At 46.2% G+C, this 25,314-nt stretch overlaps 1 protein-coding gene across 1 annotated transcript; it reads left to right on the forward strand.

The window, feature by feature from the left end:
* Positions 1-277: 277 nt before the first annotated feature.
* On the forward strand, positions 278-25,166 carry DNAI7 (dynein axonemal intermediate chain 7). Its single transcript, XM_054387095.1, has 16 exons — positions 278-295; positions 840-860; positions 2,911-2,992; positions 4,195-4,283; positions 5,447-5,548; positions 13,697-13,834; positions 15,088-15,234; positions 16,304-16,407; positions 17,471-17,750; positions 19,284-19,386; positions 20,436-20,605; positions 20,930-21,074; positions 22,028-22,242; positions 23,238-23,402; positions 23,619-23,732; positions 24,897-25,166. Exons 1-16 carry the CDS (start codon positions 278-280, stop codon positions 25,164-25,166), a joined length of 2,163 nt encoding a protein of 720 aa, XP_054243070.1.
* Positions 25,167-25,314: the final 148 nt, after the last annotated feature.

Here is a 25,314-nt window from a genome sequence, read left to right on the forward strand (position 1 = left end):
TAAACGGGAGGGAGTGGGGGGTGTGTGTGTGAGGGGGTGTGTGTGGGCGGGAAAGTCACTTGCAGGCGTGTTAGCTTTTCTGCGGTTCCCCGAGCTAACTTCTTGTGCAGTGCGTTGTTACTGTGGTTGCCTAGCGTGAAACCCGGCGTGGAGGTAATAGAGCCTTGCTGTCGTAACCACTTTACACGAGGCAACTTCTCCGTGCTCCTGTGCACAGTCTTCACCTTTCTCTACCCCACAGGGTATCGTGTCCTGTGGGCTACTACAGGCCGAAGCGATGGAACTTCACAGGACAGTAATTAGGCATTGCACAGAAAATGTAATTGTTTGGTGAAGCAAATAAAGGAGTCACTGTTAGGTGTTTGGCTTTCCACACTCTGTGCTTACCTCCTGTAGCCGTTTGGAGCAGTTCCTTGATTGCATTTCCTCACTTCGTGTGCAGTTTTCCCATGAGTGACAAAAGACTCGGTGGTGTTCCTGTGTCCTTCCAGGTCATCACATGCTGTAGTTCAGTGTTCACAGGAATAGCACACACCTGAGTTCAGAAAACTCTGAAAATGCTTCTAAACTGTTGCTCAGACTAAATTATCTATTGGTTGTGCAGTAATTTTTTTAACATGGGGTTTAAGTAGCTACACTTCTATAAGTGTAAACCTGCCTGATAAACTGTGATGATTTGAAGTCATGCATTAGTAGCTACTTTTCTGCACCATAAACTTACTGTTCTAGTTAATTTAATTGTACAGACTTGTATTCTCTGATTATTCCTTTCCACTCAGTATCTTGTTCTCTGATGCTCATTTGCCATTTATTTATTTTTTCCCCCCTTGATTTTCTAGGGTCCAAAAAAGAAAAAGAAGGTAGGTAGGCAAAAATATGCTCCAGTTTGTATATAGCATTCTGATCCTTGCAGTGGTCATTTAGAAAGTCTGCCAGCACAGTTCTGGTATTTTGGGAATTGTGTCAGTGGATTTACAAAGCACTTCACACTGAAATTAAAGGAAGCCTCAGTTACTTCTGGGCTTCATGTCTGCAAAACAATATTTTTAAGAAGATCTGTTGTAAGAAGGGTATTGTGACAACATAGTAGTATGCAAATGTGCTTTTTAAAAAGAAAAAATGTTTTAAAATGATTTTTAATTTGTATTTTTTCTGAGGAACTTGGTTGGGCTCAGTCAGATTTGAAAGAGCAACAGGCACCTCCAGGATCCGAAGTCTATGTGTGTTTTAAGGAGGCTGAGTCCAGAGGGACTTGGGCAGGCTGGAAAAGTGGCCCCAAGCCAACCTCATCAAGTTCAACAATACCAAGTGCAGGATCCTGCACCTGGGTCAGGGCAATCCCAAGCACAAATCCAGGCTGGGCGAGGAGTGGCTCAAGAGCAGCCTTGAGGAGAAGGACTTGGGGCTGTCAGATGGTGACAAACTCCCCAGGAGCCAGCAATGGTCACTGGCAGCCCAGAAGGCAGCTGTGTGCTGGGCTGCATCCAAAGCAGGGAGAGCAGCAGCACAGGGAGGGGATTCTGCCCCTCTGCTCTGCTGAGACCCCACCTGCAGCACTGCCTCCAGTTCTGGTGTCCCCAGCATAAGAGGGACATGGAGCAGATGGAGAGGGTCCAGAGGAAGCCACTAAGATGATCAGAGGGCTGGAGAAGCTCCCTTATGGGGAGAGGCTGAGAGAGTTTGGGCTCTTCAGCCTGGAGAAGAAAAGTCTCCTGTGAGACCTTAGAGCAGCCTTCCAGTACCTGAAGGGGCTACAGGAAAGCTGGGAAGGAACTTTTTACAAGGAGTTGTAGTGACCGGATGAGAGGAAATAGATTGAAGCTTGAGGAGGGCAGATTGAGAGTGGAGATTATGAAAAAATTCTTTGCAGTGAGGGTGGTGAGACACTGGAAGAGGTTGCCCAGGGAGGTTGTGAGTGACCCCTCCCTGGAGATGCTCAAGGCCAGGTTGGATGAGGCCTTGAGCAACCTGATCTAGTGGAATGTATCCCTGCCCATGGCATTGGGGGTTGGAACTGCATGATCTTTAAGGTCCCTTCCAACCTAAACCATGCTATGTATCTATGAACTGTTTTGTTAGCCAGATGCTTCCTAATGCCTGACTTGCCCATATCCCAAAATAAATTTCCCAGTGTTTCCTAAAATGTTTTAAGTTGTAACATCTGTTTTCTTAGCAGACCTACCTGTTATGCAATTTCTATATTAAAACAAGAGATTTAGATATTAGAATCATTGATCATGGGTTTGGGTTGGAAGGCACCTCCAAAGGTCATCTAGTCCAACCCCCTCTGCAGTGAGCAGGGATGTCCTCCACTAGATCAGCTTGGTCAGAGCCTTGTTGATCCTTTAATATGTCTGGGGATGGGGCCTCAACTACCTCCCTGGGCAACCTGTTGCAGTGTTCCAGCACCCTCATGGTGCAGAGCTTGTTCCTAACACTCAATCTAAATCTGCTCTTCTCTCATTTCAAACCATTGCCCCTTGTCCTACCACTGCAGGCCTTTGCAAACAGTCCCTCTGCAGCCTTCTTGCAGCCCCCTTCAGGTACTGGAAGGCTGCTATTAGGTCTGCCTGGAGCTTCTCTTCTCCAGGCTGAACAACCCCAGCTCCCTCAGCCTGGCCTCATAGGAGAGGTGCTCCAGTGCCCCAGTCATCTTTATGGTCCTTTTCTGGACCCACCTCTTCTCCTAGCTTAGAATAATGTGTTTAAGAGCACAAGTTGCATCATGAAATTGAGAAGGAAATTGAGTCCAGGATGTGTTCTGGAGGCACCACTGACTGTGTGCAGATTCTAAAATTTTAATTCAGGGATCACACTAGAAGGACAAAGTTAGAGAGGGCAAATATCTCCTAAAATGTATTAATATAATGCTGATGCTTGTTTTATTTTAATTTTTTTGAAAACATTAAGTCAGGTGGCACAAAGAAAGAAAGGAAAGCTGAAAAACTGAGATTACAGCAAGAAGAGGAAGAAAGGAAGCAGCAAGAGGAAGGTACTGTGTGCACTTCATTTACAGGGAACATGATGGCACAAAGCACTGGTTTTAAATCAATGGATGGAAAGCAATTTCCTAAACAATGCCTTAATTTCTGCTGTTTCACAAACATAAGTGATTTCTCCCTCTTTTCTTGTGTGGGCCAAGTTCTGTGTTGTTACTGTACCTCACTTTCTTGTCCCATACTCTCTCCTCTAGTTACTTCTACTGCAGTTAAGAACTTTGGTAGCAGAACAGCTGAAAGCATTAGCTGGATTTTTTTTTTTTTTCTCTTGAACCACTAACTCTTAAAACATTGTCAGCAAGACCACAAAATATTTGGTTTCTTTCATTTTTTTCCCCCTCTCAAGCCTTTCAGGAGTCAAAAGAAATTCTCTGCTAAAGGCTTTTTCCAGGAAAAGGTCTGCAGGGTACTTCTGTTGGCAGGGGGATGATTGGTGTTCTGAAGGGGTGGCAGTTAAGGTCTCTACAAACTGGGATAGTTTAAAATGTAGTTTGCTTGGGCTGCTTCTGTCAGTGACTGATTCTTCTCCCACTTCTTCAGTATCTGAGCTTGTCATTGTGTCTGAAAGAATAATTGCCTTTCAGGGTGAGGATAGCTCAGCATTCCTGGAGGCAGGAGATGATCCTGCTTTGGTTGTTGATGTCTTGAACACCTAGAGCAGAGTGCTGAACACCTGTGTGCCTCAGTTTCCTTGTATGCTGTGGGTCTTTTTCAGGTTTAGCTCTCCATCCTCAGCTAATAGTTTGCAGAATTGAATTGATGAATGTTTGCTCCTGTTAGAGCAGGTCCAGAGGAGGCCACGAAGACGATCGGAGGGCTGCAACATTTGCCTTTTGAAGACAGGCTAGGGGAGCTGGGGCTGTTCAGCCTGGGGAAGGGAAGGCTCCAGGGAGACCTTAGAGCAGCCTGCCAGTACCTGAAGGGGTCTGACAAGAGCAGACTAAAGGGGAAGAATCAGCTCTCTTGACCTGCTGGCCACATTCCTCTTGATGCAGCCTAGGGGACAATTTGCTTTCTGGGCTTCTTGTCAGCAGCTGATGGGGTGGAGCCCCAGTGTGTTTTACTAGTTTGGTGCAAATTATTTTGGCTCATTCAGAAGATTCCTGGGTACTATAATACAACTTTATGTTGCTCGTTATTATGGTTGGTTTGTCATTAAGTAAAATATGTGCTTAATTTCTTTCCCCATCCTCAGAGGAAGCCCAGTTGCAAGCTCAAGAAGAAGCAGCAAGGCTTGAAAAGGAGAGAATTTTACAGGAGCGCATGGCACAGCTTGAGGCTAAAGTTAGTTCATGTTCAATGCTGCTGAACAATTCTAATCCTATTTCTGAACTTGTGGCAAGGTCTGTGAAATATTATTAATGTAGTGTGAGAATGGGGGGGGGGGGGGTGGGGAATCCCTTGTGTTCCTAATGTTGGGAACAATGTGGAGGAAATTACTTAGCACCACTAGGTGAAAATTAATCGTGAAAAATTTGGGCAAGGTCCTGCACCTTGTGAAGCGATGAGCTGGACTGCAGATACAGACTGCATTGAGTTGGAAAGGACTCTCAAAGGTCATCTTTTCAAACCCCCCTGCAGTCAGCAGGGACATCTCCAACTAGATCAGGCTGCCCAGGGCCACATTGAGTCTCATCTTGAATGTCTCCAGGGACAGGGCCTCAACCACATCCCTGGGCAGCCTCTTCCAGGACTTCACCACTCTCGTGAAGAATTTCCTCCTGATGTCCAGCCTAAATCTACCCTGCTCCAGTTTCAAACCATTGTCCCTGGTCCTATCACCACAGGTCCATGTCCTTCCTGTATTGAGGGCTCCAGAGCTGCACACAGCACTGCAGGTGAGGTCTCCCCAGAGCAGAGGCAGAATCCCCTCTCTCCATCTCTGCCCACACTGCTTTTGATGCAGCCCAGGCTGCCATTGCCCTTCTGGGCTGCAAGTGCCCATTGCTGGCTCATGTCCAGCTCCTCATCCACCAGCAGCCCAAAGTCCTTTTCTGTAACTAATAGTGGCCCAAGGAGGTAGTTGTGGCCCCATCCCTGGAGGTATTCAAGGTCAGGCTGGAGAAGGCTCTGAGCAAGCTGATCTAGTGGAGGATGTCCCTGCTGACTGCAGGAGGGTTGGACTGGATGACCTTTGGAGGCCCCTTCCAACCCAAACCATTCCCTGAGTTGCAACAATTTTTTTTTTCCGCAGAACACTTGTCTGTGCTGCATGTCCTTCAGAGATTGTTGTTTTTTTTTTTTTTTTAACACTTTTTCCTAACATATGCTTACATTTTTTAGCAGCTCACATTAGAAGTGGTTCCAGAATGATGATGTGGAAACTGTGTTTGGATTAGCTTCAAAGATAACTCATTCAAATATCCCAAGTATTTTCTCTTGGATATGAAATAATTGTAAGAATTGAGCTAAATATGGAACTGCTCTGTTTCTGTGTATGTTAACAGGATCAAGAACGAAGGGAGTCTGAACTAGCAGAACTTCATTCATTGGAACACAAGTTTTTGTCTGCAGAGCAGTGGAAAACAAATTCTAGAGCAAATGCAAAGGTAAGATGGCTTTCAATATCTACCCAGGGTTGTAGAGGTTTGACAATGAACAGACATAAGGCTGTGCCTCTATGGGAATACTCCCATTTCCTCTATGTAAGTGTGTGCTTGGACTTCATTTCAAGCTCCACCTGAAGGTTGTAAGTGGTCATTCTCACTCTGTCTTCTGGTAAGACCCCATCTGCAGCACTGCATCCAGCTCTGGAGCTCTCAACAGAGGAAGGATGTGGACCTGATCGAGAGGGTCCAGAGGAGGGTCACAAAAACGATCAGGGGTCTGGAGCACCTCTGCTATGAGGACAGGATGAGGGAGCTGAGGTTGTTCAGCCTGCAGAAGAGAAAGCCCTGGGGAGACCTAATCACTCTGTGGAGACCTCCAGGGATGGGGCCTCAACTACCTCCCTGGGCAACCTGTTGCAGGGTTCCAGCACCCTCATGGTGCAGAGCTTGTTAACATCCAATCTCAATCTGCTCTTCTCTCATTTCAGACCACTGCCCTGCATCCTATCCCTGCAGGCCTTTGCAAACAGTCCCTCTGCAGCTTTCTTGTAACCCCTTTCAGGTACTGGCAGGCTGCTCTTAGGTCAGCCTGGAGCCTTCTGAACAACTCCAGCTCCCCTAGCCTGTCCATGTAGGACAGTAAGTTATGCTTTGTGCTTCCAGCACCACTCAACTGTCTTATTGTCCCTCCTCAGGACACTCCAGTTCTGTACTCTTTTGTATGAGGGACAGAGCACTGCAGATGTCACCTCAGGAGCCCTGCAGATTCAGATTCCTGGTGTGCCCCTAGCCTTCATTGCCACAAGGGTGCAGCATGGTAGCTTCACACTGAGGTCTTCATACTTTTCCATGAGTTTCATCACCCTTATCATGATGATAACCTCTGATTTATTATCCTTGTGAACAAGAGAGTCTGTTGTTCATTTTGAACATGGACAGTTGTTGGTTATGCATGTTTATGGAGAGTATATCTTGAAAGGAGAAACGTAAGATTGCTTGGTTTTAAAAGTAAGGGCAAAATAGAACTCTTACTTTTAAAAGGAATCTTCACATTAAATACTGATAGATTATGGGATATACCAGAGTTTGTGTTCCTCTGTTGCTGAGAGTACTTAGGGCAAAAGGAGCAATGGTTCCATAATATTTTACTATCCAGATGAAAAAACCTCTACATTCTAGGTGATAAATTGATCCCCTCAGCCAGTGTTAGGCTCCTGCCTAAGGGTAAGTGGATTTAGCCTGTCACTGATTTTTTTTTTTTTTTTTTTTTTAAAACTTCCCCCACCTAAAAGAGTGACCAATAAGAGATTTGAAAATAAAAGTTGCTCAAAAAAAGACCTAGGGTTTTACTTTCCCACCAGAGGCTTCTGTAACAGCTGAATTGGTGCTTGTAAGGAGGAGGAAATCTCATTCAGAGGCAGAGAAAGGAGGAATAAACATGTTGGACTGGAAGGCTCTTAAGTAGCTTTATTGCAGTACAGGAATTTTCAGATTTTCTGGCAGTAACCAGTTTGAGAGCTGTTTGCTTCTTCTGTCTGCACTGGGCCCTCATTTATGGTCTCGGTCATAGAATCAAGAAGGCTGGAAGAGACCTGGAAGATCATCGAGTCCAACCTGTCACCCTAAACGTCATTTATTCTTTCAGCTCTTCATTTGTGGCAGGCACTGAAGTTGTTGATTTACAGGTTAGAAATTGTAGAATTGTTTCAGTTGGAAAAGACCTCTAAGATCATCAAATCCAACCAGTGAGCCGACCCTCATTAAAGTAGGAGAAGACCTCTAAGATCATCAAATCCAACCAGTGACCCGACCCCATTAAAGTAGGAGAAGACCTCTAAGATCATCAAATCCAACCAGTGACCCGACCCCCATTAAAGTAGGAGAAGACCTCTAAGATCATCAAATCCAACCAGTGACCCGACCCCCATTAAAGTAGGAGAAGACCTCTAAGATCATCAAATCCAACCAGTGACCCGACCCCCATTAAAGTAGGAGAAGACCTCTAAGATCATCAAATCACCATGACCACCCATTAAGAGGAGACCTAGATCACAATCCAACCGACCCCCATTAAAGTAGGAGAAGACCTCTAAGATCATCAAATCCAACCAGTGACCCACCCCATTAAAGTAGGAGAAGACCTCTAAGATCATCAAATCCAACCAGTGACCCACCCCCATTAAAGTAGGAGAAGACCTCTAAGATCATCAAATCCAACCAGTGACCCACCCCCATTAAAGCAGGAGAAGACCTCTAAGATCATCAAATCCAACCAGTGACCCAACCCCCATTAAAGCAGGAGAAGACCTCTAAGATCATCAAATCCAACCAGTGACCCAACCCCCATTAAAGCAGGAGAAGACCTCTAAGATCATCAAATCCAACCAGTGACCCAACCCCCATTAAAGCAGGAGAAGACCTCTAAGATCATCAAATCCAACCAGTGACCCAACCCCCATTAAAGCAGGAGAAGACCTCTAAGATCATCAAATCCAACCAGTGACCCAACCCCCATTAAAGCAGGAGAAGACCTCTAAGATCATCAAATCCAACCAGTGACCCAACCCCCATTAAAGCAGGAGAAGACCTCTAAGATCATCAAATCCAACCAGTGACCCAACCCCCATTAAAGCAGGAGAAGACCTCTAAGATCATCAAATCCAACCAGTGACCCAACCCCCATTAAAGCAGGAGAAGACCTCTAAGATCATCAAATCCAACCAGTGACCCAACCCCCATTAAAGCAGGAGAAGACCTCTAAGATCATCAAATCCAACCAGTGACCCAACCCCCATTAAAGCAGGAGAAGACCTCTAAGATCATCAAATCCAACCAGTGACCCAACCCCCATTAAAGCAGGAGAAGACCTCTAAGATCATCAAATCCAACCAGTGACCCAACCCCCATTAAAGCAGGAGAAGACCTCTAAGATCATCAAATCCAACCAGTGACCCAACCCCCATTAAAGCAGGAGAAGACCTCTAAGATCATCAAATCCAACCAGTGACCCAACCCCCATTAAAGCAGGAGAAGACCTCTAAGATCATCAAATCCAACCAGTGACCCAACCCCCATTAAAGCAGGAGAAGACCTCTAAGATCATCAAATCCAACCAGTGACCCAACCCCCATTAAAGCAGGAGAAGACCTCTAAGATCATCAAATCCAACCAGTGACCCAACCCCCATTAAAGCAGGAGAAGACCTCTAAGATCATCAAATCCAACCAGTGACCCAACCCCCATTAAAGCAGGAGAAGACCTCTAAGATCATCAAATCCAACCAGTGACCCAACCCCCATTAAAGCAGGAGAAGACCTCTAAGATCATCAAATCCAACCAGTGACCCAACCCCCATTAAAGCAGGAGAAGACCTCTAAGATCATCAAATCCAACCAGTGACCCAACCCCCATTAAAGCAGGAGAAGACCTCTAAGATCATCAAATCCAACCAGTGACCCAACCCCCATTAAAGCAGGAGAAGACCTCTAAGATCATCAAATCCAACCAGTGACCCAACCCCCATTAAAGCAGGAGAAGACCTCTAAGATCATCAAATCCAACCAGTGACCCAACCCCCATTAAAGCAGGAGAAGACCTCTAAGATCATCAAATCCAACCAGTGACCCAACCCCCATTAAAGCAGGAGAAGACCTCTAAGATCATCAAATCCAACCAGTGACCCAACCCCCATTAAAGCAGGAGAAGACCTCTAAGATCATCAAATCCAACCAGTGACCCAACCCTCATTAAAGCAGGAGAAGACCTCTAAGATCATCAAATCCAACCAGTGACCCAACCCTCATTAAAGCAGGAGAAGACCTCTAAGATCATCAAATCCAACCAGTGACCCAACCCCATTAAAGCAGGAGAAGACCTCTAAGATCATCAAATCCAACCAGTGACCCAACCCCCATTAAAGCAGGAGAAGACCTCTAAGATCATCAAATCCAACCAGTGACCCAACCCCCATTAAAGCAGGAGAAGACCTCTAAGATCATCAAATCCAACCAGTGACCCAACCCCCATTAAAGCAGGAGAAGACCTCTAAGATCATCAAATCCAACCAGTGACCCAACCCTCATTAAAGCAGGAGAAGACCTCTAAGATCATCAAATCCAACCAGTGACCCAACCCTCATTAAAGCAGGAGAAGACCTCTAAGATCATCAAATCCAACCAGTGACCCAACCCTCATTAAAGCAGGAGAAGACCTCTAAGATCATCAAATCCAACCAGTGACCCAACCCCCATTAAAGCAGGAGAAGACCTCTAAGATCATCAAATCCAACCAGTGACCCAACCCCCATTAAAGCAGGAGAAGACCTCTAAGATCATCAAATCCAACCAGTGACCCAACCCCCATTAAAGCAGGAGAAGACCTCTAAGATCATCAAATCCAACCAGTGACCCAACCCTCATTAAAGCAGGAGAAGACCTCTAAGATCATCAAATCCAACCAGTGACCCAACCCTCATTAAAGCAGGAGAAGACCTCTAAGATCATCAAATCCAACCAGTGACCACCCTAAAGCAGAGACCTCTAGATCATCAAATCCACCTGACCACCCATTAAGCAGGAGAAGACCTCTAAGATCATCAAATCCAACCAGTGACCCAACCCTCATTAAAGCAGGAGAAGACCTCTAAGATCATCAAATCCAACCAGTGACCCAACCCCCATTAAAGCAGGAGAAGACCTCTAAGATCATCAAATCCAACCAGTGACCCAACCCCCATTAAAGCAGGAGAAGACCTCTAAGATCATCAAATCCAACCAGTGACCCAACCCCCATTAAAGCAGGAGAAGACCTCTAAGATCATCAAATCCAACCAGTGACCCAACCCCCATTAAAGCAGGAGAAGACCTCTAAGATCATCAAATCCAACCAGTGACCCAACCCCCATTAAAGCAGGAGAAGACCTCTAAGATCATCAAATCCAACCAGTGACCCAACCCCCATTAAAGCAGGAGAAGACCTCTAAGATCATCAAATCCAACCAGTGACCCAACCCCCATTAAAGCAGGAGAAGACCTCTAAGATCATCAAATCCAACCAGTGACCCAACCCCCATTAAAGCAGGAGAAGACCTCTAAGATCATCAAATCCAACCAGTGACCCAACCCCCATTAAAGCAGGAGAAGACCTCTAAGATCATCAAATCCAACCAGTGACCCAACCCCCATTAAAGCAGGAGAAGACCTCTAAGATCATCAAATCCAACCAGTGACCCAACCCCCATTAAAGCAGGAGAAGACCTCTAAGATCATCAAATCCAACCAGTGACCCAACCCCCATTAAAGCAGGAGAAGACCTCTAAGATCATCAAATCCAACCAGTGACCCAACCCCCATTAAAGCAGGAGAAGACCTCTAAGATCATCAAATCCAACCAGTGACCCAACCCCCATTAAAGCAGGAGAAGACCTCTAAGATCATCAAATCCAACCAGTGACCCAACCCCCATTAAAGCAGGAGAAGACCTCTAAGATCATCAAATCCAACCAGTGACCCAACCCCCATTAAAGCAGGAGAAGACCTCTAAGATCATCAAATCCAACCAGTGACCCAACCCCCATTAAAGCAGGAGAAGACCTCTAAGATCATCAAATCCAACCAGTGACCCAACCCCCATTAAAGCAGGAGAAGACCTCTAAGATCATCAAATCCAACCAGTGACCCAACCCCCATTAAAGCAGGAGAAGACCTCTAAGATCATCAAATCCAACCAGTGACCCAACCCCCATTAAAGCAGGAGAAGACCTCTAAGATCATCAAATCCAACCAGTGACCCAACCCCCATTAAAGCAGGAGAAGACCTCTAAGATCATCAAATCCAACCAGTGACCCAACCCCCATTAAAGCAGGAGAAGACCTCTAAGATCATCAAATCCAACCAGTGACCCAACCCCCATTAAAGCAGGAGAAGACCTCTAAGATCATCAAATCCAACCAGTGACCCAACCCCCATTAAAGCAGGAGAAGACCTCTAAGATCATCAAATCCAACCAGTGACCCAACCCCCATTAAAGCAGGAGAAGACCTCTAAGATCATCAAATCCAACCAGTGACCCAACCCCCATTAAAGCAGGAGAAGACCTCTAAGATCATCAAATCCAACCAGTGACCCAACCCCCATTAAAGCAGGAGAAGACCTCTAAGATCATCAAATCCAACCAGTGACCCAACCCCCATTAAAGCAGGAGAAGACCTCTAAGATCATCAAATCCAACCAGTGACCCAACCCCCATTAAAGCAGGAGAAGACCTCTAAGATCATCAAATCCAACCAGTGACCCAACCCCCATTAAAGCAGGAGAAGACCTCTAAGATCATCAAATCCAACCAGTGACCCAACCCCCATTAAAGCAGGAGAAGACCTCTAAGATCATCAAATCCAACCAGTGACCCGACCCCCATTAAAGTAGGAGAAGACCTCTAAGATCATCAAATCCAACCAGTGACCCGACCCCCATTAAAGTAGGAGAAGACCTCTAAGATCATCAAATCCAACCAGTGACCCGACCCCACCATGACCCCCAAACATGTCCAGGAGTGCCATATCCACCCATTCCTGGATGGAACACCTCTAGGGATAAGGACTCTAGCACCTCACTGATCCTCGTGTTCCAAAGCCTGACCATCTCCTCCTGTTTCTAGATCACATAATTCAGTTTTTTTTCAGAATAATTTTCATCTCGATAGTTTTCTGGCTAAGAAGCTGTCAACAAAATCTTGTCTGATGTTCCACTCTGTAAAAGCAGCTCAGAAATGAACAATGGGAATTAACTGGAAAAAGAAAGGAGAAATTGGGAGGTTGCTGCTTTTAGGGATCATGAATTTCATCTGAACTGGACAAAGCTGAGCTTTCTTCAGTTCAGCCTCTGGAAACTGCAAACAGAAGTAGAGGTTTGTTCTCTACTGTGGTCAGTCAGTATCCAGAAGTCCTACCTAGAACAGAAACCATTGGTAAATGAGTAACTAGAAACAGCGGATGTTAGGTGGGCAGCAGTGTTCCAACACATCAATATGAAAGCAAACCGTTTTTTTTTCTGGCATAGTGATAAGCCAGGTGGTGTTGCAGTCCTGTTTAGATGCAGGTGGGAATCTGTCAGAATTTTTTTTTTTTTCTGATAATGACAGTCATTTGCACCGTATGCCTGTGTCTCCTTTTCTTTGAACATCTCCCTGCTGAGGGAGGGCTGAGGGAGCTGAGTCTCTTCAGCTTGCAGCAGAGGAGCCTGAGGGGTGACCTCATTCATGTTGATAAAGATGTTGAGGGGATGGAGCCAGGCTCTGCTCAGGGATGTCCAGTGACAGGGTGTGATGGCTTTAAGACTGTCTTTTTAATTTTTCTTCTCACAAAGTTCGAGCAGAGAAAGTGAAAGAATGTAAATAAATCACTTTTGGGTGTGAGAAAGCAAAATAATGATTATTCTAAAATGTCCATTGGAGAGGTAGAAATGTTTAATAAAGCACTACTCAAAACAAGATAGGGGACAGTGGGGCAGTCTCACAGTCCATCTTCTCTGCCTGCCTGCTGCTTCTTTTCTGGCTGAAGATAACACACCCACAGACCTTGACAAGCTAAGTCTAACGAACCTCTCTCTGCTTCTTGGCCTTCTTCCCTTTTGCCCCCTCTGGGAGGAGGGAGGAAAAGAAGCATAACCCCCTGTCTTTTGGGGGAGCCCAAAGGGCTTGGTTGTGTTTTTCTGTTGGTTGTACATACTTGTGAATGTTGTGAATTGTGTATATTTGTACATATTCATTGCATTTCATCACAGATTGTGGTTTTGCCTGTAAAATACAGCTTCATTTGCTTCCAGAGTGAGCTAGCCTGGTTATTGTGTGGGGGAGGGGGATTTCAGCTCTCACACTGTGACACAGGACAAGGGGCAGTGGGTGTAAGCTGGAGCAGAGGAGGTTCCACAGGAACATGAGGAATTTTTTCACTGTGAGGTTGTCAGAGCCCTGGAGCAGGCTGCCCAGAGAGGTTATGGAATCTCCTTTTCTGGAGACATTCCAACCCCACCTGGATGTGTTCCTGTGTGACCTACTCTAGGTGATCTTCCTGTGGCAGGAGGGTTGGACTGGATGATCTTTGGAGGTCCCTTCCTACCCCTAATGTTCTGTGAATCTGTGATTTTCTGTAGTGGGAGCATTACCTGAGTTGTGATGGAAGTCCTGACCCAGCTGTAGTGCAGGAAGTCAACACTTTCATAAGCTTATGGCGTGATGATCAAAATAAGGACATTCAGCTTGTGATGGAGAAGGGAGAAGAGGTGCTCAATGTAAGTGTTATACTGCTGAGCTGCAGTTCAAGCTTCCCAGAACACATCCTTCCCATCACCCTCCCCTTCCCTTTTTCCCTCTTCACTTTTTTTTTTTCTCAGCCAAGTGCTTGAAATTGGTGCTGAACTTCAAAACCCAGAAGTTTTTCTTCAGTTTTTGCATTTTGTTGGACTGCAGAGTTTTTAACCCTACAGAAGATGACTCTGTACACTTCGAGCAGCTTTGCACCAGGACAGAGAAGCCTGTGTCATATCCAGATGTGTCAGTGGCTGGCAGCCTTGTTGTGTAATGCTTGAAGCCAGTAAAGAGTCATCTAAGAACAGTTCCCAAAAAGCAAGCTACCAACCACTGATGCTTTGTGAGGCAGTTTTAGGCAATTTGTGGCTGCTTTGTTGACTTAGGATTTTATTTTCATTAATGCTAACTTTTTAGAATGTGTTTCAGAAAGTTCAATGAGGTCTTCCAGAAGTTAGGGGTGAAAGTTGCTAGTGTAATAAATTTTGTTGTGCTGAGTTGGTCCTCTGAGTATTAAATTTCCTGTCTTGCAGTGCTTGCTGGGTGCTGTAATTTTCATAGATTCATAGGATGGTTTAGGTTGGAAGGGATTTTAATGATCATCCAGTTCCAACCTCTCTGCCATGGGCAGGGACACCTTCCACTAGACCAGGTTGCTCAAGGCCTCATTCAACCTCTAGTGTCTCATCACCCTCACTGGAAACAATTTCTTCCTAATCTCCAGGCTCAATCTGCCCTCCTCATGCTTCAATCCATTCCCTCTCATCCTGTCACTACAAGCCTTTGCAAAAAGTCCCTTCCTGGCTTTCTTGTAGCCCCCTTCAGGTCTTGGAAGGCTGCTCTAAGGTCTCCCTGGAGCCTTGCCTTCTCCAGGAAGAACAACCCCAGCCTCCTCTGCTTGTCCTCATAGCAGAGGTGCTCCAGCCCTGTGATTATTTTTGTGGACCTCTTCTGGACCCTCTGCATCAGCTCCATATCCTTCCTGTGCTGAGGGCTCCAGAGCTGGACACAGGACTGCAGGTGAGGTCTCCCCAGAGCAGAGAGGCAGAATCACCTCTCTCCATCTCTGGCCATGCTGCTTTTGATGCAGCCCAGGCTGCTATTGGCCTTCTGGGCTGCAAGTGCCCATTGCTGGCTCATGTCCAGCTCCTCAAATCCTTTTCTGCAGGGCTGCTCTCAATCTCCTCATCCCCCAGCCTGGATTAATACCAGTCTGTATTGATACAATTTCTTCTAGTTAATTGAGAAGTTGCAGTTTCTTCTCTTGGACACACCACCAAGTGAGATAACAGAAAAAGAAGCACTGCAGTACCAGGAGTGTATTCTAGCATTGCAGACTCTGCTTCATCAGAAGTACAATGGAGCAACAGAAGAGCTGCTGAAGGTAAGACTTTACTACTTCAGAGTTCTGATAGACAAAGGGTAGCTACAAGTGTCTGCTTGCCATGGTTGGTTTTGCTTGTTCTTAAACTCTGTATAGCAGGTACCAGGCTTGTGTTTCCTCAAACCCCTTGCAGATCTTAGCTTCACAGCAGAAATTCATATCATGAAAACATCTGAGACTAAATGAGTGTGGAATTTTTTTGAGATTTGGAGATGCTGAAAACAGGGCACTGTATGAAAATTGTTTCCTATCTTGTTTCAGTGAGCTGGAACAGAGGAGGTTCCAAGTCAACTGGAGGAAAAATCTTTTCCCTGTGAGGGTGCCAGAGCCCTGGAGCAGGCTGCCCAGAGAGGTTGTGGAGTCTCCTTCTCTGGAGACATTGCAAACCTGCCTGGATGTGTTGCTGTGTGGCCTACTCTAGATGATTCTGTTCTGGCAGGGGGACACCTGGCCTTCAACACCTCCAGGGAGGGGTCATCCACAATCACCCTGGGCAACCTGTTCCAGTGTCTCATCACTCTCACTCCAATGAATTTCTTCCTAATCTTCAGTCTCAATCTGCCTTCCTCAAGCTTCAATCCATTCCCACTAATGCTACAAGCCCTTGTCAAATGTCCTTCCCCAGCTTTCTTGTAGCCCTCCTTCCTGTACTGGAAGGCTGCTCTAAGGTTTCCCCAGAGCCTTCTCTTCTCTACACTGAACAGCTACAACTCTTTCAGCCTGTCCTCACGGGAGGTTCTCCACATCTGTCATCATCTTTGTGGCCCCTGCTGACTGCCTTTACTGAGTTTAGGATTCCACTCCTGATGCAATTATCATTTCACAAGTTTTATGTTGAGAAAATGCTGCAATACTGTGTGCAGTGACTGTAGGAGAGGAGCAGAATTCAGATTTTAACAGAGAGATCTAAGGTCTTAACTGCCATGTTTTAGTAGATGAATGCAGGATACATGAGCTTGGTCTGGTGTATTTTGATTTCTACATCTCTGTTTATTCAGGTCCAGCTGTGAGTTAGTGAAAGAAGTCTTATGAAGAACACAGCATGATTTAATTGCCTTTTTCTTTACAGAATGCTAATATGTACAAAGATTCTGCAACTGGAAATATGCAGGCAGTCATAAAGGATAAAAATGTTACTTTCTGTCTCTGGGCCAATCTGACAAAGTACATGAGGTACAGCATACTTCAGTTCTTTATGTGAAGCTGACTCAAGCTGAGTTGAGACTGAGAACCAGTTTCTCATAATCATGGAATCCTAGAATGGTTTGGGTTGGAAGGGACTTCCAAAGGTCATCCAGTCCCACTCCCTGCAGTCTGCAGGGACATCCTCCACTAGATCAGCTTGATCAGAGCCTTGGTGAGCCTGACTGAGTATCTCCAGGTATGGAGCCTCAACTACTTCCAGGGCCCTTCTGGGCTGCAAGTGCACACTGTTGGCTCATGTCCAGCTTCTGATGCTCCAGCACCCCCAAGTCCTTTTCCACAGGGCTGCTTTCTATCACCTCATCCCTCAGCCTGGATTGATAATGAGGATTGTTTTGACCAAGGTGCAGGGCCCTCCACTTGTTCTTGTTGAACCTCATGAGGTTCACCTGGGTCAACCTCCAGCTTGCCCAGGTCCTTCTGGATGCCATCCCATCCCTCTGGTGTATCGACATCACCTTGGTGTCATCCGCAAACCTGCTGATGGTGCACTCAATCCCACTGATAAAATATTAAACAGTTTTGGTCCCAGTACAGACCCTTGAGGGACACCACTTACCTGATGAAAAGAGCCAGGCTCACAAGTTAGATTTGCCTGGTGATTAGCAAACTGCAGTCTGTTTCTGTGGAAGACTCTGAGCCTGCTGTAACACAGCCAGCAGGTGATCCTACCTGTGTAGGATTTGCCTGTTAAATTAGCCACTTTTAGCAGGAATGTACTGTGAGAAGAGCTGGGGTCTGACTCTGCCTCCTTGTCGTCCTGTCAGCACTGTTATTTTTGCACCTTAATCCCCTTAATGTAGCTACAGCTTTTCTGGGGAGGCTTACAGACAGCTGTCAGTACAAGACAGGGAGTCTGTCCTGACATCCTGCTCTATTTCTTAGACTGTGGTCTGCAACCAAAGAGAATTTAGGTGACTTCTAGTATAGAAAACACTTTTTCATATTTAGGGAAATACAAAAGTTCTGCCAACATTACTAGGAAATGATACTTTTTTCTTTTTTTTCCCTCCTCCTCCACTGCTACTTATAGGACCAAAACTCAGATGTTTGGTGGTGCACAGCATGGATTTGAGCTGCCCAGGTCCCTGGCTCGGGGCAGCGTAGCTGTTAGGATACTGCACACTCACTATGATCATGTATCTCCACTCTGGCTGTGGTGCCACAGCCTGCCAGAACTGCCAAGCTCAGAGAACAAAGACTTAACTCAGCTTGCAAATGATAAAGTAGAAGAAACAGAAGAAGAGGAAAAGAAAGCCAGAGAAGAGCCCAGCATGCCTGCTGAGGAAGGAAAGTGTTCTGAAGGGAGAAAGGTAGGAAAATCTCTCACTGGCCAAGCTGTCAGCCTGTGGCATAGACAGGAGCACTCTGTGCTGGGTTAAGAACTGGCTGGAGGGCCAGGCCCAGAGAGTGGTGGTGAATGGTGCCACTGCCAGCTGGCAGCCTGTCACTAGTGGTGTCCCCCAGGGCCTGATCCTGTTTAACATCTTTATTGGTGATCTGGATGAAGAGAGAGAGTCTACCATTAGTTAAGTTTGCAGATGACAGGTGGGGGTTGGTCTCTTCTCCCAGGCAGCCAGCACCAGAACAAGAGGACAGTCTTGAGCTCTGCCAGGGGAGGTTTAGGCTGGAGGTGAGGAGAAAGTTCTTCACAGAGAGAGTGGTTGGCCATTGGAATGTGCTGCCCAGGGAGGTGGTGGAGTCACCATCCCTGGAGGTGTTCAAAAAAGGATTGGATGTGGCACTAGGAGCATGGTATAGTTGTCAGGTGGTGTTAGGTATTAGGTAATAGGTTGGATTTTATGATCTCTCAGGTCTTTTCCAACCTGACTGATTCTGTGATTCTCCAAAGGGTGTTTTGCACTGCTGCTGTTACTCAAGGCCCAGCTGCAGTGTCACAGATTCTTAAGGAGTCCTGAGACTGGGAGTTCCAAGTTCTGAAAACTTTTATAGAAGAATGCAACTTGTGTTAACTCTCTGCCATGCAACTTTTCAAAGGGAGGGTGAATGACCAGCAATTGATGCACAGAAAGTAGAAAGGGAAGTTTGGACCAGGTGTAAGAGTTGCTGTGCAGTTGAACTACTGAGGTCCCCACGTGGGGCACTGTGTCCAGTTCTGGTGCTCCCAGCATAAGAGGGACATGGAGCTGCTGGAGTGGCTCCAGAGGAGGCCTCAAAGATGATCAGAGGGGTGGAGAACCTCCCCTACGGGCACAGGCTGAAGGAGTTGGAGCTGTTCAGTCTGGAGAAGGCTCCAGGGAGACCTTAGAGCAGCCTTCCAGTACCTGAAGGGGGGCTACAAGAAAGCCAGGAAGGGACTTTTGACAAGGGATTGTAGTGACAGGACAAGAGGGAATGGATTGAAGCTTGAGGAGGGCAGATTGAGACTGGAGATGAGGAAGAAATTCTTTCCAGTGAGGGTGGTGAGACACTGGAACAGGTTGCCCAGGGAGGTTGTGGATGCCCCCTCCCTGGAGGTGCTCAAGGCCAGGCTGGATGAGGCCTTGAGTGACCTGGTCCTAGTGGAAGGTGTCCCTGCCCATGGCAGGAGGGTTGGAACTGGATGATCTTAAGGTCCCTTCCAACCTAAACCATTCTGTGAATCTATGGCTTTGCTGTGCAAATGAAGTAATTGCTTTTTGTTTATAGCTCCAGTTCCAAAGTTGGAGAGTACCTTTAATCACAACTATTTTTGCTAACATTTCTCCTGAAACCTTGATCATGGTGCACATGTTGCTGGAGCAGTGGAACTCCACTTTCTGTCCTTGGGCCTCCTTGAGGGCCGTGATGCCCTCTTCTTTAGTGTGTCTGTCTCTGACTAATGGAAGTCTTTGCTTATTATCCAGAGCCTGCTCTCCTTCAAAGAGATCAGCAACAGCACAGCTGAAATAAAGGAGTCAGAGGAGGAAACTGAGAAGAAATCAGAAACCTTGGACATACTTTCAGAAGGTATTTGATCAGTTATGTGCGGCATTACAAAAGTACTTGTTCTAAATACTTTATTTTATATATGGAAACATAACATCTGCTGTTCTAAATGGAGCAAAGGTTATAAAGATCTCATCTGCAGCACTGTGTCCAGCTCTGCAGCCCTCAGGACAGGAAGGACATGGACCTGATAGAGATGGTCTAGAGGAGGCTACCAAGATGATCAGGGGGCTGGAGGAGGACAGGCTGAGGGAGCTGGAAAAGAGAAGGCTCCAAGCAGACCCAATAGCAGTCTTCCAGTACCTGAAAGGGGCTGTTTGCAAAGGCCTGCAGTGACAGGATGAGGGGTAATGGTTTGAAATGAGAGGAGAGCAGATTTGGATTGGATGTTAGGAATGAGTTCTGCACCATGAGGGTGCTGGAACACTGCAGCGGGTTGCCCAGGGAGGTAGTTGAGGCTCCATTCCTAGAGGTATTGAAGGTGAGGCTGGACAAGGCTCTGAGCAAGGTGATCTAGTGGAGGCTGTCCCTGCTGTCTGCAGGTGTGTTGGACTAGATGACCTTTGGAGGTCCCTTCCAACTCAACCCATTCTGTGACTCTATGCTACTGATGTTTTGGTAACACTTTTTGAGTTTTGTTTACATCTCTATTAATGATTGTTCAATGCAGGGAGAAAATAGGACAGATAGGAAAATGGATTTGGCCCCCACTTAATTTATTCTTTCTGTTCCTGAACATGTTTGTTCTGTTTATGCACATTTGTGTATTATCATCCATGTGTTTATTGGGTGAGACAATCTTCAACAGTCTGCCAGGTCAGATACTTAGGAATCTGTTGGGCCAGACTGACTGACTCAGATGGTTCTTTATTTCCCCACGTTTCAGTTAAGTGGTGAAAGACAGGGGCAGCACCAGCAGATGGTGCTGAAATGCTGCGTAGTGCATCCTTCTTGAACCCAGTGTGAAGCACTTCAAGCACGTGGGATTTCTGTGCAAAAGTGAAAAATGATAAAAGTGGGAACTTTAGTTGCAGCACCAAGCTAACTGGTGGTGTTTGGTTATGGTTTAGTTCAGGATCCACCAATGCATGAAGAGAAGAAGGAAGAAGAGGTGGTGACAGCTGATGACATTTGCATTGTTGATCTGCAGCAGTTTTTCCCTGTGGGTGGTGTGTACCATATTGATGCTCTGCAGCTTCCACCTCAGGTCAAAGAAGTCAAGGGCTGGACTATGGTGAAGGTAAGTGAAGGAAGACATCACCCCACAGAGGTGTCATGCTTGGAGGGCTGTGCATCATCTCCATGTACATCATTTCTCAAGCAGCAAACTGCTTGAGTGGTCAGATCGTTTTTCTGTAACACTTGGCCAGTTTGTGGAGCAGCCAAGGGTGAATGGATCAGCTTGCACTGGTGCCTGCTCAGCAAACCATTAATAGTAATAAATTTTACATGGTGTTGGGAAGCTGCACCAGTGATTAGGTGGACTTAAAGAAAGGAAAAATACATTAGTAGGGTGCTCCATTTTCTAACCAAAATGTTTGTCTTTTTCCCATCTTGCCAACAGGTTCTTGATGATGGATTGGAGGCATACCCATATCCCCCTGCAGAGGCTGAAGATACCACACACCCACCCATACAGATAACCCTCAAGCTTCCTGACCACGTGGTGTATTTTGTGGATCCTGTGGTAGCACGATGGGATCCTGTGGGTATGAACTTAGGCCATCAACTTAGTGTCCAGTTCTGGACCCCTCAGTTCAAGAAGGACCTCAGGGAACTGCTTGAAAGAATCCAGCACAGAGCAACAGAGATACTGAAGGCAGTGGAGTATCTCCCTTGTGAGAATGTCTCCAGAGACGCAGACTCCACAACCTCTCTGGGCAGCCTTTTCCAGAGTTCTGGCACCCTCACAATGAAAAACTCTCATGTTCCCATGGAACCTCCTCTGCTCCAGCTTGCCCCCATTGCCCCTTGCCCTGTCATTGGACATCCCTGAGCAGAGCCTGGCTCCATCCTCCCCACACTGCCCTTCACATCTTGATCAACATGAATGAGGTCAGCCCTCAGGCTCCTCTGCTCCAAGCTAAAGAGCCCCAGCTCCCTCAGCCTTTCCTCACCAGGGAGATCTTCCACTGCCTTCAGCATCTTTGTGGCTCTGTGCTGGACTCTCTCAGTTCCCTGAGGTCCTTCTTGAACTGAGTGGTCCAGAACTGGACACAATATTCCAGATATGGCCTCACCAGGACAGAGCAGAGGGGCAGGAGAACCTCTCTGGACCTACTCACCACAGCCCTTCTAATCCACCCCAGGATGCCCTTGGCCTTCTTGGCCACAAGGGCACATTGCTGGCTCAGGGGCCTCCTCCTGTCTACCAGGACCCCAGAGTCCCTTTCCCCAGAACTGCTCTTCAGCAAGTGATTCCCCAACCTCTAATGCATTGTTCATGGGGTGGTTCTTTCCCAGATGCCAGACTCCATACTTTTAAAGGCAAGCAAAATGAGAGGAGTTTTTTGCTTTTAAGTAATTTTTTGGGGCCAGTATTTGATCTTCACTGTGAATATTAATTAACCTTGGCTGTCTTTACTAATTGTTCCCTGGTAAAGAATTCTGCCTGGTGTCACAAGCAGGAGCTTTACAGGTACACCTTGGTATTTTTGTGAAGGTCAGCAGTGGAGAACTGATGGCATCAGTAATGTGGTGTATGAAAGCCAGGAGAAGAGAATCACCTTCCAGCTGGGCACCTTTTCTGCAGTAGCCCTTCTCCAGGAGGCTCATCTCAACATGCCCTACCAGGCATGGGAACTGCGACCTACTGGTGTGGATGAAGCACTGCTTGTAGTTACTACAGGCTTTGCAACCATCCAGATACAAATTAAGGTACTGTAAAGACTTTTTTTTTTTTTTTAAATGAAACGTTTGCATATTTAAAGACAGTAATTGAAAATTGGAGTCAGTGGTGTCCTTTAGTAATGACTTGGGATGCTTCCACAAGAGCAGTTTGAATCTGGTGAAAATGGGAGAGGATCTCTCCCTTTCCAAGCACTCCAAACACCAGTACTGGCCAGTTGATTTGCTGTGCAGTAGTCACAAGAAAGCTTCCATGTGATTGTTCTGAAAAGGTCCAGCAAGTGCTTTTGATACTGAGGCCACCTTGATGAATTCAAGACTGAGTCACCAGCTGGAGACTTAAACATTGTTGATCTCTCCTCAGCTATTCCAAGAGAAGTGAAAGCATTTCAAGCAACTTTTAATGCTGCTTGTTCCTGCTAAAGCTTCAAGTTACACAGGAGGTGCTCATGGTGTATAAATCAGTTCAGCAAGAGACCTGATAGTAAGAGAGTCATTATGAGCATTATCATTGGCCACTAGACCTCTCCCATCAGTTCTGAAATCCTGCAGAGCAGTGGCTTCCTTCAGGGTATGTGAATGGAAGTTTACAGCCCACAGTGGCTGCAGGGCCTGAAGTACAAGAAGGCTGCAGACAGACTGTTTGCAAAGGCCTGCTGGGATAGGACAAGGCAGAGTGGTTTGGAGTGAGAGAAGAGCAGATTTAGATGGGATGTGAGAAACAAGTTCTGCAGCATGAGGGTGCTGGAACACTGCAACAAGCTGCCCAGGGAGGTAGTTGTGGCCCCATCCCTGGAGATATTCAAGGTGAGGCTGGACAAGGCTCTGAGCAAGCTGATCTAGTGGAGGATGTCCCTGCTGACTGCAGGGGGGTGGCCTGGATGACCGTTGGAGACCCCTTCCAACCCAAACCGTTTTCTGACTCTCTAATGCATGCAATATCAAGAATAGCAAAGCTATTTGATGCCTGAAGCAGAAAACAGCTTTCATCACCAGTAAGTTGCTTTCACTGGTTTGTACAACAGGATAATCAGTGTATGTTGTCTTCAGTAGTGATGGAAGAGAAGGATTTGCTTTCCCATATCACAGGAAAATGGCTGAGTCCAGTTGTCCTGAGAGCAGTTCTGAAGAAAGCTGGTGTGAATATTTTCCCAGGAGAGCTTTCTCACAACTATGTCTGTGTGAAGAAGGTGAGTACCAGAGTGGGTGGGGTTCCTGGGGGTTTTCATATGGCTAAGGTTTTCTTGTCTGAAGAGCTGCTGGGCAGAATCAGATGGGAGCCGGTGCACAGGTGTTCTGCCAGGTCAGCCATTGGGTGCTGCTTCCAGCAAGCTTTTCCTCGTGTTTGTGTAACACAAGGAATGGGACAGATTTAAGTTTTCTAACTTGGCACTTCTGCCTTGCAGGCTCCCCTAGCAGAGCTCGGGGCCTATCAGCAGATGGCACTGCTTGCACCTGCCTTTGCTTTTGCCTGGAGCAAGTGGAACCTAGAAGCAAGCCCAGAGCAAGTTGTGTTCAAGGTTTGTGGATTTAGACTAAATCTCTAAAGCAAACCAGCACAGCACTGATCACAGTTAAAGTGACAAACCTTTAACTTCTAGAAGTTAACACTGTGCTCAGCTTCTGCCTGCATCCTTAGTGCTGCAATTTTAATATTTGAAAGCTGCTAAGCAGTCAAACCTCAGTGTGTCCATAAAAATTCAGAGCTTGCTTCTCCACTGCTTCACAGCTCACAGCTGTGAGATCTTCAGTGTTACTGAGATGTGCCCTAGAGGTACTTACTCTTGGGCTAGGACAGCTTTAGCTTGGAGGATACTGTGCAGTGGATGCAAGTTGGAGCAGAGGAGGTTCTACAGGAACAGAAACATTTTTCACTGTAAGGGTGCCAGAGCACTGGAGTAGGCTGCCCAGAGAGGTTGTGGAGTCTCTTCCTCTGCAGACATTTCAAACCCACCTGGATGTTTTCCTGTCACCTGCTTTGGGTGATGCTGCTCTGGCAGAGAGGGTTGGCCTGGATGATCAGAGGAAGTCCCTTCCAACGCCTAACATTCTGTGACTGTACCATCAGTTACTGAGGCTTTAGCCAATGGTGATTTTCATGAAGTAACTTACTGCAGAGATTCTCTGAATAGTTTAGTTAGCATCTAGAAGTCTCTTTTTTGTCCATATGGCACTCCATTTGTTCCCTACTATGAAGAGGGAAAAGAATCAACTGAAACAGGGATTTGTTTTTATCTGTGAACTAAAATACACATGGTTAAAGCTTCTCCCAGGCAGAAATATACTCCCAGTTGTGGTTGTAGCTACAGAACATACCCTGGCTGCTGAGATCTTGAGTGGCTCTCCCACTCTTCTGAGTTGTATTTGTGACATAGAAACCATTTAGCCTAATACTTAACCCCAGGAACAAGAACTAAAACAAGTGATGCCTGCTGCATCTAGCTGCTGTCCCAGCAGGAGGAGCAGCAGCAGGAACAGCCAAACCTTGCCTTTTTCAGAGGCTGTCTAGATAGGAGTATGTGGTGTGGATACAGTACCTGTTACAGAGTCTTGGGCACTGTTCTGGAGGGTTTGTTCCTGTATTGCACTCCTGAGGAGACCAGAATTTAGGATGCACTACTGGAATGTGTACTGTTAGCTTGATGGGAGCTTCAGCTTACAGCACATCTCTTTTCCTGCACTAGGTAAGTGAGCATCTTAAACCAGATTCTGTCCAAGCCTGGTCTCTCTACCTGTTTAATGGTCACAGAGCACAAAAGCTCAAGATCACTGAAAGCAGTGAAGTTTTTTCAGAAGAGCTGGAAGAAGATTCTGAATTTCACTCCACGCTGTACCACATGCTTAAGGACTTTGCTAGCAAAGAAGCAATGGAGAAAGTAGAAAGAGCCAGCTTCCTGTTTATTGATGGTGTGTACCAGCTCCTCCTTGCTACAAGAGTTTTAACATACTCTTAAATGCTGCATGCTTTCCCTCAAAGGTTTACTATCAAAAGCTTGCAATAAAGTTACAGCTCAAGTCTTGAATCATTTTCTATTCAAATACTCAGAATGCCTTCTATGACTGAAATGCCAACATTTTGGTTAAAGTAAAAGTTCTTTATTC

This window comes from Indicator indicator, chromosome 14, assembly GCF_027791375.1.
Source record: "Indicator indicator isolate 239-I01 chromosome 14, UM_Iind_1.1, whole genome shotgun sequence".
NCBI lineage: Eukaryota > Metazoa > Chordata > Aves > Piciformes > Indicatoridae > Indicator > Indicator indicator.

Excerpts from the sequence above, each read along its gene's own strand:
- DNAI7 (XM_054387095.1), top strand. Across the intron at positions 20,606-20,929 it reads AGGGCTGGACTATGGTGAAG|GTTCTTGATGATGGATTGGA; the intron begins GTAAGTGAAGGA and ends TCTTGCCAACAG. Across the intron at positions 21,075-22,027 it reads AGCACGATGGGATCCTGTGG|GTCAGCAGTGGAGAACTGAT; the intron begins GTATGAACTTAG and ends ATTTTTGTGAAG.